This window comes from Manis javanica, chromosome 2 (genome assembly GCF_040802235.1).
Source record: "Manis javanica isolate MJ-LG chromosome 2, MJ_LKY, whole genome shotgun sequence".
In the NCBI taxonomy this organism is placed as follows: domain Eukaryota; kingdom Metazoa; phylum Chordata; class Mammalia; order Pholidota; family Manidae; genus Manis; species Manis javanica.
Genome location: NC_133157.1, coordinates 161,054,680 through 161,072,143, shown reverse-complemented (window position 1 = coordinate 161,072,143; position 17,464 = coordinate 161,054,680). Strand labels below are relative to the sequence as shown.

Sequence of the window (17,464 nt, the reverse complement as noted above, 5' to 3'; positions counted from 1 at the left end):
AGGCAGTTGAGTACATTTTTGACAGCTAGGTTGAATGGTATGAATTATATGTTCTTTGCAACAAAGAACCATTCTTCAGTCAAGAGCAAGGGATATGATTATGCTGACATCTGTAAGATCAATCTGGTAGCCAGATACACGATTGACTGTGATGGAGAGGAAGGTTTCTGTCATCAGAATTCAGGAATGAATGACTGCTGGTTACCTTGATGGGTGTGTCTCTTAAAATGGTGAGAAAACGGCAACTCTCCCAAAGAGACACTGCAGAGAAAGAATAAACAGACCTTGGTGACTAGCTGAGTATGAGAGAAAACTACAGAGCAGTTAAAAATAGCTTCTTTAAAGGCAGATTCCCAATATGTTGGAGTAAGAACTGGACAAATCTTTCCAAAACCAACAATTGAAACTGGACAAAATTTTCAACAACAGCAATTTTAGGACACTGGAAATTGACCAAAGGTATTCAACAAATTGAGACGTGTTTACTCGTGGAAAAAATACTGAACCTCAGGTAAGAAAAGTAGGATTCTGTGTTGTTCCTGCTTGGAACTGCTGTCATTCCCCAATTTCATACTCAGTCAGCACAGGGGCTCTACAATGACAAGAAAAGCCATGAAAACCAGCAGTTTCACTGGAGTGGCCTTACTTGATTTAAAGTGACATTATGAATAACAGTATACATCTTGGTGGCAAGGGAAAGGCTAGCACAGTGAACCTGAGTTACAGTCTTGGTTGGAATGAATAGTGGATCAACAGACAAGCCAGGGAAATTTGAGAAATTATATAATGATAGGAGGCCTTGATAAACTCAACACATATTGCTGGCTGACCAGAAGGCTTCATAAACCTGCAAGAGAGACCAGAGAGAGCCCTAGCTATCTACACATTCCTGGCTGACTGAAATTCTGTGCATGTGCAGAGAAGATGAAAGGGCCTGGCAGAAAGTAAATGACAAGGCAGACTTGAGAATTACCTGAATTTTGAATGTGCTCCCCAACCCAAGCGCAGATCCATTGACAGAGGGTGATGCTTTGGGTATTTGAGCACAACCACTGATCAATAGTTTGACTCGGCTATATAGACAAAAGGGTGACCCCTAGTAAGTCAGGTTTAAATATAAAAACAATAACAAATTTTTAAAAAACTGAATAGAGATACAAGCAGCTACATGCTGTGGGGAGATGAATTCCACAGATTTAGCCTAGGCAAATTAACAAACAAGCAAGAAAACCACAGCAACAATAGTAATCCTGTAGGAGGAACATCAAGATTCAGAATTACTACTATATAATATCTACAATTCTGGTTTCCAGCAAAAAATTACAAGATATGCAAAGAAAGGAAAGGTTTACAATACTTAGTGGAAAAAAGCCATTGGCCCAGATGTTTGACTTAGCAGATGAAGACTTCAAAACAGCGAAAAATAGATATGTCCAAGTAATAAAAGGAGAGCATGTTCAAATAAAGGAAAATATAATGATAATGACTCAACAGAGAATCTCAATAAAGAGATAAAAATTAAAAGATCAAACAAATTAGAATTGAGAAGTAATTTCTGAAATGAAAAATTCGTTAAAGGGCTCAACAACAGATTTGAGATGGCAGAAGAAAGAACCCACAGACTTCAAAATAGAGCAAAAGGAATTATCCAGTCTGAATAACAGAGGGAAAAGAGAATAAAAGAAACAGCCTCAGAAACTGTGGGACAACATCAAGCAACATTAAAAAAAAAAAGGATTCAACACCATTGCCAAGGTTGGTTTGACATCTGGAAATCAGTTACTGTACTGACCATGTTAGTAAAGGAGAAAAACCACATGATAATCCTAGTAGACAAAGAAAAAGCATTTAACAAAATCCAACACCCATTCCTGATTAAATACTCTGAACAATCTAGGAATAGGAGGGAACTGCCTTAACTTTAGAAAGGCATCTATGAAAAAGCTACATCTAATGTCATCTTAGTGGTGAAAGACAGTGCTTTCCTTCTAAGTTTAAGAATAAAGCAAGGATGCCTGTTCTCTACACTTCTACTCAATGTTATGGCAGAGATGCAGTGTGATATTAGGGGGCTGCAGGAGGGAAGGACAGAAAAAAGAGAAACAAAAGGCATACGGCTTGGGAAAAAGGAACAAAACTCTTCGTTTGCAGATAACATAATCCTGTATGTAGAAAATCCTAAGAAATCCACACACACACAAAAAAACTTACTAGGACTTAAAAACTAAGTTCAGTGAAGTTACAGGATGTAAGTCAATACACAAAACTCATTTGTATTTCTATATACTGGGAACAAATAATCAAAAAAATAAATTTAAGAAGACTTTCTTATCACAATATCATCAAAAAGAATTCTTAGGAATCAGTTTAACCAAAGAGGTATTAAGATTTATACACTGAAAACTACCAAACATAGTTGAGAGAAACTGGAGGTCTAAAATAAATGAGTGTTCAGTGTTCATGGATTAAAAGACTCCCTGTTAACTTGGCAGTTTTCCTCAAATTGATCTATAGAGTCAATGCAGTCTATCAAAATCCCAACAGGGTTTTTTGTTTGTTTTGTTTCATTTTTAGAAATTGACAAGCTGATCCTATAATTTTTAAGGAAATGCAAATAGCTAAAACAGTTTTGTAGAGGGAGAGCAAATTAGAAGACTTATACTACTAAATTTCAAATATTACTGTAAAAATACATTATTCAAGTTAGTGGCATAAGGGAACATGTAGACCAGTGGAACAAAATCAAATTCAACACTCCAGAGATGAACCTTTAAATTTATGTTCAATCAATTTTCAACAAAAGTGCCAAGGAAGTTAAATAGTGAAGGATAGATTTCTGAACAGGCGGTACTGGGAAAATTAAGTATCCATGTGAAAAAGATGAATTTAGACCCTTACCTCAACTGTACACAAAATTAACTTCAAATGGATATTATATTTAAATGTAAAACCTAAAACTTTAGAAACTTGTGAATTATAGGAGAAATTTTCATGACTGTGGGTAGGCAAAAGTATTCTTAAGAGTCGACCCTGAAAGCATGATCCATAAAAGGAAAAATAAGTAAGTTGGACTTTATCAAAACTTAAAACTTTTGTGCTGTGAAAGACACCTTAAGAAAATGAAATGAAAAGATAAGCCACCAACTAGAAGAAAATATTTACAAATCATCTATCTAGAAGTGACTTATGCCTAGGAATATGTGAACAGCTCTTGTAAGACAATAGGAAGGCAACTCAGTTTAAGTGGGTAAATGATACAAATAGACAGTTCATCAAAGAAAAGATACTATTGGCCAATACACACCTGAGAAGATGGTCAACATCACCAGCCATAGGAAAATGCAAAGTAAAACCACAACAGGATAGCACTTCATACACACTAAGATCTTTATACTAAAAAAAGCAGGCAATAACAAATGTTGACCAGAATATGGAAAAACTGAGACCTTCATAGATTGCTAGTGGGAATGTGAAATTGTACAGCCACTTTGCAGAACAATTTGGCAACTTCTTAAAAAGTTTAACAAATTCACCACATCATTTAGCAATTCTGCTGTATCCACGCAAGAAAAAATAACGTGCTCATGTTTACACAAGGACTTGCATGTGGATATTAGTGATAGCATTATTCATAATAGCCAAAAACTGGAAACAGTCTGAGTGCCCACCAATGGGTGAATGAACAAAGTGGTATATCCATACAATGAAATACTATTTCACAACAAAAAGGAACAAAGACAAACCTCAAAAACATGATACATTAAGGATACCAGACACAAGAGACCACATATGGTATGATTCCATACATATGAAATTTCCAGAAAATACAAAAATCTATAGTTAAAGCAGATTGGTGTTTGCCTTTGGCTGGGCCGGGGAGTAGGGGCTACTACAAATGAGCACAGCAAAATTTTCTGAGGTGATAGAAATGTTCTAAGATTAAATGGTAGTGATGTTTGCGTAACTTACTAAAATTTACTAAAAAAACTCACAATAGATGAACTTCATAGTATATAAATTATATTTCAAAGAGGTGTTTTAAAAAAAAAGCAGCTTTATAAGCTTCAAAGCCTGAGAGACCAAGGAGATTATAATGCCATTCATGAAAGTGGAAATTTAGGTAAGCAAAAATTTATTTAGGGGAGGAGCCTTAGAAACTCTCAGCAGACTTTGAGGACCAGGTAGTTTTTACTGTTTGGACAAAGGTACAGTGGAAAACCAGGTATCACCATGAATTTGCAGACCCAAGAATGCCATATCTGAGCTGGTTGTCAGCCCTCAATCTTGCATATACCTCAAGCCTAAGGATGTGAGAGCTCTGATACTTTCTCCAACCTCTTCTGCCTCTTTGTTCCAGTTTTTTTAGCTTTAGCTTTGTGCCTTGCCTCAAATTTCCTATGTTCCTGACCTTAATTCCTGTTCATTATTGCTCCACCCTAACTCTTGATCATCATGTTTCCTCCTGCCCAACCCAGTAAACTGATCCTGACTTCTGATTGTTCCCTTTCCTTAACTTGTTTCACTAATTTTCACATATTAAAAAAAAAATCTCCGTGCCATTTTTAACCCTGGACCACAGTCTAGCTCTATTATGCCTGCCACCCTGGCTTGCATAGCAGGCCCTCCTCAGTTCTTCTGGAGGATGATGACTTAGGTTTTTGAAACGTTGAATGTCAGTTCCAGAGGTGGTATTCAGTAGATTACTGAAGATTTGGGATTAGCGTCACAATGAGAAATTAGAAGTAAAGATACAGGTTGCCTCCCATATAAGTATAAAAAGCAGAATAAGCTAAAATGTAGACCTTGTGAAATACCCTAAGGTAAGGGGGATGGAGAACCATTGGAAACCAGAAGAAGGTCAAAGTTTTTTTCCAGTCACAAATTACAAACTTACACAGGAAGGTTTTAATTTATTTTGAATCCTCTAGGTTGATATGGTACTGACACTACCTCCCTAAAAAGAAAGCCAGTGGACATGGAGCAGACCAGTTTGGAGAAATTACTTAACGTTATAAAAAAAAGAATTCATCTAAAGTCCCCCATATGAAAGAAACATTTGGTCATTTTCTAATAAGAAACTGACCTCTGCTTGTAGGTCTTCAAGGAATGAGACAATCCTTACACAAAACACAAACTGAACCGTTAAACTGCCTCTCCCACTAGGTGGCAAAAGTAAGCTGCTGCACAGAGAACAGCAGGCCTCTTAGACCCTGCTTTGTCACTTCTTCCTAAGTGCTGTGTCCTTAAAACCATCATTTTGAATTAATTCACACCCTATATATTGGAAATATATAGTCTATGTAATACGTAAACTTTGCAGTAAAATAGAGAAAGAAGACTGAAGATGTTACCTTGTGTTGATTTTTGGTAGCAAGCACTTATGTTTTGGGACACAACATAAAATACTAAAATACGTAAAATTCTAAGGAGATAATTACTGTGTTCATTCACAGTTTTGTCCCTGGAGTTCTTGGGAAACATCAACTATTGAAGAACCCTGAGCTACATCATCAACTCCCTTTTTAAAAGCTGCTAGAGCTGATAGAAAATTATCAAAAATCTTCTTCAAACTGATGTCTACCCTGTAGGTTGCTTTCTCTTCTGGGCGTGCATGAATATAAAAAGTTTCTGAAAGTCTCCTTGATTATATGGAACTTGGGATATACTTCAAAATAATCTGAGGCAAAATAGCATGTTTGAAGTGTGCTATTCAAAGACTTTATCAGGAATACCAAATGGTGGTCTACTTTTATTTTTAATTTAATATTAGTAATGATTTTTTTCTTCAGCGTTTTTTCTTTCTTTTTTATGTTTTACTTTGTCCTTTTGTCTCCAGATATCTTTGAAAAGGCAGCAGGCTATTCGTTTTATTCTAATAGGAACTGATTCCCTCCCTAGGGCTTGTAAGCTCAGGCCAAAACCATCAGAGAGTAATGGGGTTTCCCTGGCGCTGTTGTCTCAACTAAGAGGCAAATTTTTAGTTTCCTCCCTTCAAGTAATGCCCAGATATTAGCATTGCGTCACTTGTCTAAGTGTTCTTATTTAATACTCTCATAAAAAAGACAGTAATTTATTCATCCATTCAACAAATATTTATTCAGTATCTCTGTGTACTGTTGCTTTTTAAGCCAAAGGCAAGGTGCTTGGGTGATGTGCTGTTGTTTTAGATGAGTAACTTCCCAATTGTGATTCACTGTTTAGATCAGTTCCATGAAAGGAACCTCTATTTTATTAGTTCTTCCATTACAGGCTTCTCAATTTATGCAGATGATAGGACTCTGAACAGAGAGAATCATGTATCAGCCCAGGAAATGAGCCACACTATTACTTTAAGCCTCATTGGTGTGGAGATTTTAGAATTTGACCACTTCCATAGCGTAGTAAAAAATGTATTCAGCAAAACTTCATTATAAAGCACTTCAGTGTACCATGTATTCATTTCTATTTTATGCCAAATAATGTCTTCCATGTACACCTTGATACACAGTATTTCTTTTTCACAGTTGCAAGGAAACCTATCTTTCAGGGCCTTTTGCTTAGTCCCTGGCATCAGTATTGGTATGGGCTTCTACTGTCTCATTTTATGAATGAGGCTGATCACAAGTCTCACCTCCAGTTGAATTTATAATTGAGAGATTAATCATTTCTGTTATTTGCTTTTGATAAGAGATTACAGGCAGTAACAGTTTTGCCACTGGTTTCTACAGTACCTGCTCAAATAAGAATAAATCCAGAATAAAAGGTTATGATTTCATAAAAGTTAATTCATTCAGTAAACCCTTATTGAGTGTCTGCCGCACACAAGGCAGCATGAAGGTGTGTGGGTACACGGGTCTGACGGTGTATGTAGGAAGTGGATGCTGCCCCTAAGGACTGATCATGATGAGAAGAAAATCTGTAATGCAAATGAAAGATGGCCTTTGAGAAATAAAAGCAAAATATTTAAGGGATTTTGGGGACAGGGAAAGGATGATTTTGACAGAAAATTTTATGTAGAAGGAGGCCTTCTTCATGGAAGCTGAAGGATGAACCAAATTTCCCCCTGGGCAATAGGGAAAAAGGCATTTAATAAAGGGCATTGGTCCCGCAGCAGGGCCAGCATTGGCCCAGGTGCTGAGGGGGAGGAGTGAGTCTTGCTCAGTGCTCAAAACACTGGTCATCGGATCTGAGTGGGAACGGGGCTTAGAACAAGGTACACATTAGAGTGAAGGATCTTGGGGTGCAGGACAAAGAATTTGGATTCCATCCAGTGGGTCTTGAGAAGTCATGAAAATTGCGAGCATGCAAAGCACTTAGGGTTAATATACTGACATAGGGCATATGTAATATTTGTATTAAGTGAGAAATAATTTAGCAAATTAACTTGAGAAATACCTTTTTTTAGTTCTAAAATTATATGAAATAAATAATGCTGCTATGTTGATAGTATAATTTATTACTACGTGGCTCAAATCATTTAGTTTTTTCCTTTAACTGGGAACATATATCCTAAAATATTATGCAGCAAAGGAAAACCCTACTGTAACATGTATTAATTTTGCCCCTCAATTATTAGCCACAAAAAAAACTCTAATTTTAAGAAAATGATTTTCACAAATTAATAGATCCTGGGTCTTTTGAGTATCATTGGAAGGAACGCTATGAATCATCTCCTGTGTGCCACTTATGGACACTTCCCACCTCCCACCCCCTTGCAGTTGCTATAGGAATGGAAACTCCTTTTTTGTTCCTTTGTGGAATAATAGGTACTTTCCCAGGATTAGCTGCTCCTGGAGAAGAAATAACAGCTCACTGAAAACATCTTAATTGACATTTATATTTTGGTTGACATTTGTGGGCCAAAAGAGAATTTGCAAATGGCCTTGGTCAAAGAACAATAATCTTATTGAACATTCTTTGGAAATGCTTGTTGAATTTTATACATCCTCTTTTCAGTGAATCAGGCTGGAATCCTGGATTCCACAATAGGTAAGGAAAGGCAGAGAGAAGTCTATGGTTCTTTCCCTAGAAAAATATGTTAAACATTATCATAGAATATGCTCAAGAAACTGACCTAAGACTTTACCTTTAGAAACTTAGAGTCTGGGAAATGTTTTACTTACGCTGCTGGGAAAGATTTAAAGAGAAGTGAAATGTACTGGTATATTTTTTTTCATAGATAAGGCATCTGGAGTGTGTGTATGTGGGGTGTATACATTAAATAGCAAATGTTAATAGATATTTAAAATTTTGACATTGAATATAAATACACAATTCTAAAATAGGTCATCCTTTGTCATTAATATCTATTTTCATTGTATAGAGTTTTTTGTTTCCATTTAATAGCCTAATGTTATTCAAGATAATTTTAAGAACTAATTAATGAGAGTCCAAACTTTTATTTAGTAAATATCCAACTGAGAAGGTTTCTGCAGTTATTTTTAGTAGGAAAGTTTGCACAAAAGAAGTGTTTTCTTATTACCAAATTAGTTAGTTTGAAGTATCTGGCAGATTGCATCAGTCTCTTATTTGAATTGGTGCCGCAAGAAGATGTCTATTGTACATTATTAGTGATGCATTAAATTGGTTGTTTATGTTTTAAAATCTAAGCATAGTAGAATCTTTTGTATTTGCTTTCGAAGATTGCTGTTATAATAAAACATTCTGAATTGAGTGAAGTTGTCCTTTTGGTTTAGTTAATGCATCACTGGAGAACCTAAAGATTTTAGCCTTTAACCAGCCATCTCTTGGTTAAGAGAATGTGGGAAAATTGTGCAAATTTCTTTACGTATTAAAGAATTTTTGCTTATTATTTGTGTAATCATTTTATATTCACAACTGATAAAAAGACTGATTACATCATGTCTTACATGTAGTCTTCTGTACATAGTAAGACTAAAATACACTGTGCTATTTTATTATGCTCATATATTGTAATTGTGGTTTCTTGTGGCTGCTAAGATCATATAGTTATTTTAATAACTAGAATTATAACTAAACCATGTATCAGAAATCATGATTTCAAGCTTCTATTAGAAAAATTTTGTAATGGATGAAGAAGACATGGTACATATACACAATGGAATATTATTCAGCTGTAAAAAGAATAGAAATCCTGCCATTTGCAACAACATAGATGGATCTAGAGGGTATTATGCACAGTGAACTAAGCAAGGTGGAGAGAGACAAATACCAGATGATTTCACTAATTTATGGAATATAAAAGCAATACAGAAGAAACAAAACAGCTGTAGACTCAGTCATGGAGAAGTGACTAGTGGTCACCACGGGGGAGGGGTTGGGACAGGTGGAGGTTGATAGAAGGTCCCAATAATTTGCAGTCACAATATAAGTTGATCACAGGGACAGCAGTACAGTATGGACAGCATAGTCAAGGATTTTGTAGCATCTTTCTACGTTGATAGATAGTAACCACATTAGAGGAGGCGAGAACTTGATAATGTGGGTAACTGTTGAACAACTGTGATGTACGATTGAAACCAACATAAGACTGTATATTCATGATACTTTAATAAAAATTTTTTTAATTTTGTACAAACTATGAAAGGCAGAGAGGACCAGTGATATTTTTTACTAATCACTGGCAGAAATGAATATATTTGGCTAAAGGTTTCCCACAGTATACTGTATAACATAATACTAGTGATAATTTGACTCTAGGAGTAATTAAAACTTTATTTAGAGACTACATATGCACTAGGCCATATTAGCTGGACAGGTAGACTGGCAGAGAATGGGTCTCCTGCTCTTTTGAAACTTATAGTACTAGACACATGTATATTATTCAGTAAAGACTAATGATAACCTCACCTCTGGATTCCCTAAGAAAATAAAGGATAAATAAAATGAATACACGGAGCCCTAGCCTCTGAGCAATCATGAGAGGACCAATGTCTTATACATATACACTGCTTAGACAAAAGGGTATTTCACTTCTCATCAGAGTTACTAGCTGTCCCTGTGGTTTAGAACATATCTTCTGAAATATTTTACTTCTTCTGGGGCTTGGTTTACCAACAGTTCCCATATACCTCTATCTTCTTCTGCAGTGGCTTTTTTACCTCAACTTAAAACTCTCCCTCATTCTAGTCTTTTCTGTCCACTATACCTTAGTTTCTGAGCTATTGTATGATTTCCTTTCCTTATTTGTCAAACCTTTCCACTTTCTCACCTCTTACTCCACTGGTCAATGATTTCTCTCCCAGCCACCATTACAGCTGCCCTGGCCAAGGTCACCGTTGTCATGCTGATCGCTGAATACCAGGGGCTACACTCAGCCCTCGTCCTATTTGACCATGCAGGATTGCTGCCCCTCTTCACAAAATGCTCTTGCCTGACTTACCTCTTCCTTCTTACCTCTTGTCTTCTGCTGGCCCCTTAAATGCTGTTGTAGCTGAGTTCTATTCTGGGCACTTTGGTTCTTTTTGTGTCTTATCCACTTGGGTGAATCGTATGTGATGTCCACATTTGGGTGCTTTGGCCGCCTCTGTATTTAGCTGAGTCCTTGTATCACTAAGGCTCTCTAGAGACACAGACTCTATAAGATGTTTATGTAGAAAGAGATTTTAAGTAATTGGCTTGAACAATTGTGGAATTATAGTGCAGGTCAGCAGGCTGGAAACACAGGCAGAGACTCAGTTTTGAGTCTGAAATCCATACAGCAGGCTGGCAGCATGGAAATTCAACCAGGATGTCTATGATATGGTCTTAAGGCAGAATTCATTCTCTGGGAAGTTGGATTTTGCTTAGATCTTCAGCTAATTGGATAGGGTCCACCTACCAGAATAAAGTCAGTTGATTATAAATGTTAATTACATCTATAAAATACCTTCATAGCAACATTTAAACTAGTGTGTAGCCAAGCAACTGGGCACCACAGCCTAGCCAGGTTGACATAAAATTAACCATCACACTCTTACTAGCTCCAAGCTTATGTTTCTTGGGGTAGTTGGAAGACATACAGATTGAGGTTTGACACATGGTTCTTGTATTTACAGGTTGGGTTACCTTGGGCAAGTTTCTTAATCGCCACAAACAGCAATTCCTTTGTTTACATAATTATTGATCTGTTTGTCTTCGTAGTACTTGTTCTTTATATCAACCCTATTCGCATCGTAGTGCCAGGTCAATAAATGCTTGATGAATTAATGGAGTGCATAATGAATAAAAGCAGGAAAAAGACTTGAGTTTTGATGTTAACCAAATGGACAGCTAAGATTCAGAGTCAGATTAAAAGTTCTTATTAACAAATTTCTCTAAAAAGAAAACGAAACATGCCTACATAGTATACTTACAGTGTGTGTGTGTGTGTGTGTGTGTGTGTGTGTGTGTGTGTGTGTGTGTGTGTGTTATGTATAAAATATGTGCAGGCCGCAGCATTTATGCATATATATACTGTACAGTATATACATTTTACGGCTATTTGTGCAACAAACATTGAACATCTCCTAAGTGCTATGTATATGCTAGACATGGGTCATGCAACATTAAGACTTTCTCTGACTTTGCCTTTATTACTTTCTTCATTGGCCTTTGACATGTGATACATAATTACCTGGAAGAATTACAGGTGACTAGGATACAGCAATTACATTGACCTTTTTTCCTCTAGAAATGAGACAGTATTATGTGTCAGGCTGTCTGCTGAATGCTCTTCAGTATAAATCATGTAGAAAGTTGACTTCAAATGACATGATTTTATCTTACAGCAAATTTACAAAACAATTAATTTTATGCCTACTTATCAAAAGATCAGTATGTTGTTATGCTGCCACTTACAAGTATGAATTAATATCAGCAACTTTCACTATATATAATGTTGAAACAAGTTTTAGAGATTTGCGGAAATACCTTTTGTATTTTGACAAAATATGTTGGGTGGTTTCTTAATTTGTTTTTTTTTTAAATAAGATTTCTGTTATATAATTGTTCATAATGATACAGAAACACTTGGGTGTGCTGTTATTACTTATTCATTATAAATCTGAGGGGGAAAGAGAAGATTTCAAAAGATTATAGTAATTCCAGGGAGAACATTTATGTAATTTCTGTAAAGTTTGGCTTAACAAATTCATAAGCTAATTGAGATGATATGCAGTTGTGCCTGGAGATAAATAATGTCCGGGGGGTGGGGGGTCTGTTACAAGTACAGTTGATAATTGAAAAGATGTCCTGTGATGCAAGTAGGTTCTACTCCATTCTTTAAATTACTAAAGGATATTGCATATGGTTTATATATTTTTCTCCATTGAACCAGAATATTATCACACATTTTAATGAGCATGGCCATTCCTAGTAACAAGCTGTCAAGAACGATGATTATCAATTATTGAACATTGATTTGCTTGTGCTGTGGTTCATATATTTGTGCAGAATTTAATTCTAATTCTATTACTTTATTAACTTCGATAATAAAGTAATTATTCATAGAGTTTTTAAAACTGAAAGAACTGTTAGCCCCTGTCTAGATCTGTGTTGTCCAGGATTTTAACCATTAGCCATGTATAGCTATTGAGCATTTCAGATGTGGCTAATCCTAATGGGAGTGTGCTGTAAGTATACAATACATACCAAATTTCAAGGACTAAGTACCAAAAAAAAAAAAAAGAACGTATAAGATCTCAGTAATGATTTTTTTTAGTTGGTGAAATTCCAAACTGATCATATTCTGGATCTGTTGGGTTAAACAAAAATACATTATTAAAATTAATTTCATTTATTTCTTTTTGCTTTTTGAATGTGGCTATAAAAATTATATATATAACCCACATTTTATTTCTACTGGAGTGTACTAGTCTAACTATCCTCTTATTTTAAAGATGGGGACATTGAAACCCAGAGAAGTGAAGGAACTTACCCAGACTTGCATAGCTGATAAACAGCAGAGCTGAAACGCAAACCGTCTCTGATGCCTGATAGTTCTTTTCGTTCTATCACACAGCCTTCAAACGTGGCAGTTCAGACACACACACACACACACATACCGGAGCAAATACATCTAAATAAGTATTGTGTCTGAAAGTATGGTAATAAAAGAAAGCAACTAGTGTGTGTGTGTGTGAGAGAGAGAGAGAGAGAAAGAAAACACACACACTTGAGGTAGACAATCTTGTGAAAAACAGTTCCAAAATGGAATTCTACAACTATATTAATCTATTGTTGCTTCCCTAAATGAATATTAACAAGACAGTATTCTTTGTATATATAATTTCTGAGATATTTAAATCATTTTATAGTCACATGTTTCATTAGATAAACCCAAGAATTAGTGTTCACTATACACATATATTTTGAGTTTTGGGAATTCCCTCTAGTAGTATGATTTATTTTAAGAGACCCTTTCTTTAAATGTGGATAAATTAAGTAATGAAAAAGTATGAATTTTTATTGGCATTTTATTTGACAGCTGAAGATCCTATAATAGTACATTACGTAGAGAAGACATAAAATAAGGAATGAAATCAATTGGTAATTATTTTTTAAAATAACAGAAGAAAAATGTGCTTAAGATAAACTTCTTTTAACATTTTGACCACTTCTTATACTCATTAACCATTAAAAAATCCTCACTTCCAATTAAATGGCAAAATACTTTTGCTTTATTGATATATGATGCTAAGTATTTTATAACTGAGAGGAAAGAATACATTGTACCACCCTGCAAAATGATGTTTATTCATTTGGAAAACATTGAAAAACATTCATTTGAAAAGAAATCCTGTTGAGGTCTGTTATGTGGGTTTTACATTAAGTAGTATACTTAATTTTATATCTGTAAATTATTGAATACCATAAGCATATTCCTCTATATATCATCAAATTTTATACATAATAATATATCTAGTCCTTAGACTATCTAAATAGAGTAGTCCACTACTACTTTGAATAGATTGGTATCTTTGCATGGTATTTTGGGTTACAGTCAACTATCCCAGAGTGTGATACAAAGTAGATTTATGGTTTTGATTGCAAGTATAAAATCATACCCAGCAAATATATAATATATTATTTATATTATATATATTATATATAATAAATATAATATATTATATATTATATATATATAATATATTATATATATTATATTATATAATATATTATATGATATATAAATATATTATATACCATATATAATATATATATAATATATATTATTATATATATATAATATATTATATAAATATATAATTTATATAGGTGTAAACTCTACCTTTTATCAGAATACATTGATTTAGAAATGGGAACACAGTTTATATTTTTAATCTGAATGTATGGTAGAGGAAATGTTACTGTACATGACCCTGGGGGCTTCTGCACTATCTTGTGATTTATTTATCTCCATTTTGTTGGCTCAACACAATTGGAAAAGTGTTGTTTTTCCTTCCGCATGCATTTAAGTCAGTAACTTATAAAATTCAAAGTGTTACAAAATCTTTCCATTAAAATTTAAGGTAACATTATTTCTTGATATGTTATATATTTCTAATTACAGTTCACACAGCTTACAGCTTATTGTGATTATAAATCATTTTTAAAAGATTCTTTGCTCTGATTCATGTGAAAGATTTTTAGTAGTCAGTGGTTCAATTATTGCTGCATTTTCATATTGTTCAAAAAGTGACAAACTTTGAAATTCAGATCAACCGATCAAACAAAAAAAAACAGACTTATTTTATATCTTCTTTTGACATTTTCCATAGATGGGCTTGAAAATGAGTCAATCATTCTCTTTTAGGAGAATTTAAATTTCATTGCATACAAAGATGAAAAAAGTATTAATAGTACTGAAAGTCAGTTTGGGAAAAATGTTATTTTGAAAAATTGTACTTTTTGTACAATTTGTATACTTGCCTCACCATATATCTCTCCTGTTAGGCATCTCTCTATTAATCTATATTTTTTGGGGGATTGCATTTCAGAAAAAGGAGCAGCACCCAGGTACCCGCCTCCCCAGTAACTCAGCTCACGCATCATTAACATGAGTCCAGTGCGTGTTCACGGTTCCTCTTTTTCCTTTTTAGGAAATTTACATACAATAAAATGCACCAATCCTTTTTTAAATTTATTTATTAAATGCACAAATCTTAAGTGTACCAGTTGACAAGTTCTGACCATGATAGTGGCCATTCTGATTGATGTGAGGTGATACTTAATTGTGGTTTTGATTTGCATTTGCCTGATAATTAGTGATGTGGAGTATCTTTTCATGTGCCTGTTGGCCATCTATATGTCTTCTTTGGAAAAATGTCTGTTCAGGTCCTCTGCCCACTTTTTAATTGGGTTATTTGTTTTTTCGGTGTTAAGACATATGAATTATTTATATTTTTTGGACATTAACACCCTATCAGATATAACAGTTATGAATATATTCATTCTCCTTTTGATATACACTTGAGTTGTTTCCAGTTTTTAACTACCATGAATACAGCTGCAGTGAATATTCTTATATTAAGTCTTTTGTGGACATGTTTCCATTTCTCTAGGATCAATCCCTGAAAGTGTAAATGCTAGATCATAGGGTAGGTGTATGTTTTATGTAAGACACCATTTGACACTCCTACCAGTGATGTGTGAGAGATCCAGTTGCTGCACATCTTTGTCACCACTTGGTGCTATGTTTTTAATTTTAGCCATTCTGGTGGATGTGTGATGGTTCATTATGGCTTTAATTTTTTTCCCCTAATGACTAATGATGTAGAGTACTTTTTCATGTGTTTATTGGTGATTCATATGTCTTTCTTTGTAAAGAGTCACTTCAAATTTTTGCCCTTTTTAAAATAGGTTGTTTGCCTTTTTATTATTAAGTTATGTTTTTTTATAATACTATATATATCTATATGTATCCTTTGTACATCTTAGATGTCAGATGTGCTTTACAGATTTTTTTTTTAGTCTGAAGCTTCATTATTCATTTTCTTATCAGTGTATTTTTATGAGCAAAAGTTTTAAATTTTGATGCAGAATAACTTACGTTTTTTATTTTGTGATTATCTCTATTTTTAAGAAACACGTGTTCCCAATTTGTGAATACTCTGCTTTATTTCCATCTAAAAGCTTTATAGTTTTAGCTTTTGCATTTAGGTCTAAAATAGATCTAAAGCTAATGTTTGTGTGCTATGAGAACAGAGTTGAGGTGTTTCTTGTTTGTTTGCTTTCACGCTAGTGTCCAGTTAGGAATCCTGACATGATTGGATTACTTTGGTGTTTTGTTGAAAATCAAGTGACCAAATAAGTGTTGGTCTATTTCTGGGCACCCTATTCTGTGCCATTAATCTATTTGCCAATCCTTATGTGAAACCAATGGTGATATTTAACAGTTTTACTGTAGCTTTATATTAAGTGAATGGCCACTTTTTAACAGCTGTATATGTGCCAGTGTATATATTTACCTTTATTTTTTTTGCCAACATTTAATTTTTTAAAACCTTTTATTGAAATATAGTTGATATACAATATTACATTGGTTTCAGATGTACAATAATTTTAATTTAACTTATATCCAACATTGTACTGTCATAAAAAAATATTGCCTCAAAAATCCTTGCACATATATCTTTCCTCACTTGTTGAGTTATCTATCTCCACAGGGTTAATTTCTGTATGTGGGAATTCTGGGTCAAAGCATGAGGGCATTTTTCATTTTGATATATCCACCTAATCTGTCTTTTACACTGAACAGCCTTTGCACTAGAGTACCTGTTTCCTCTTACCATAGGAGGAGTTTAACTTCTAAAGGTAAATTTTAATAACAAGATAGTTTAATAACAAGGTTTGTAAGTCTATAGTTGTGTTTGTGTTTATGGGACTGTCATTTACTTAAGTTTCTTCCTAATTTTTATCTCTGAATCATGGGGAAAGTATTTCGACAGGGTACTTTTCTAGGAAACATCTTTCCAACAAGAGATGTTTAACTGAACCTCAGATTTCATTGTAGCCTTGGCTGGTGAAGACTGCCTATTGATGGGAGCAGTAGGTGAAGTTGACTAAGCCAATGAGCGAGGCTGTGATTGTGAAGTCACCTCTGAGAACTGTCATTGAACTCTGTTCTTAAGCTTTTCAAAAACAACTAAAAGATCCTTGAACAATAGAAAATAATCTGGGCTCATTTAATGGATACCTGGCAATTTTCTGACATAAGAGTAACTTGTGTTGCATGGTTTACAATGCCAATCTGAATCAGTAACAGTGAAATATGTTTAATTATTTTTGTGCTCTATATTTGTACTAAACACTTAAATGTTGAGTTGAAAACAAAGCTTGATACGGGACTTTTTTCACCCCTCCCTCTCCCCCCACTTCCCCTACTTCTTGGTGATTTGGGGAAGGAATTTTCCATTAACTCTCTCTCTCTGTGGCCAGTTTAAAGAAGTAAAAGGAAATCAAAGCATGCCAAATCAGAAAAACTTGAACCATGAGATCTTGCCCAGTTTAACTGTTTCTTTCCTTAAGTTATTTCTACATTGCT

General features: G+C 34.5%; 1 protein-coding gene across 17 annotated transcripts in view; it reads left to right on the top strand.

Moving 5' to 3' along the window:
* The window catches only part of STAU2 (staufen double-stranded RNA binding protein 2), a 369,184-nt gene that overhangs the window by 272,822 nt on the left and 78,898 nt on the right, over nt 1–17,464 (top strand). Inside the window, exon 16 of one of the 17 annotated variants that reach the window (XM_073229714.1) lies at nt 5,454–8,652. The exons of the other annotated variants lie outside the window; for them this stretch is intronic. Within the exon in view, the coding sequence (XP_073085815.1) occupies nt 5,454–5,501 (48 nt within the window). The 3' untranslated portion in view covers nt 5,502–8,652. Of the gene's footprint in view, nt 1–5,453; nt 8,653–17,464 lie in introns of those variants that run through there. 17 annotated transcript variants of the gene reach the window in all.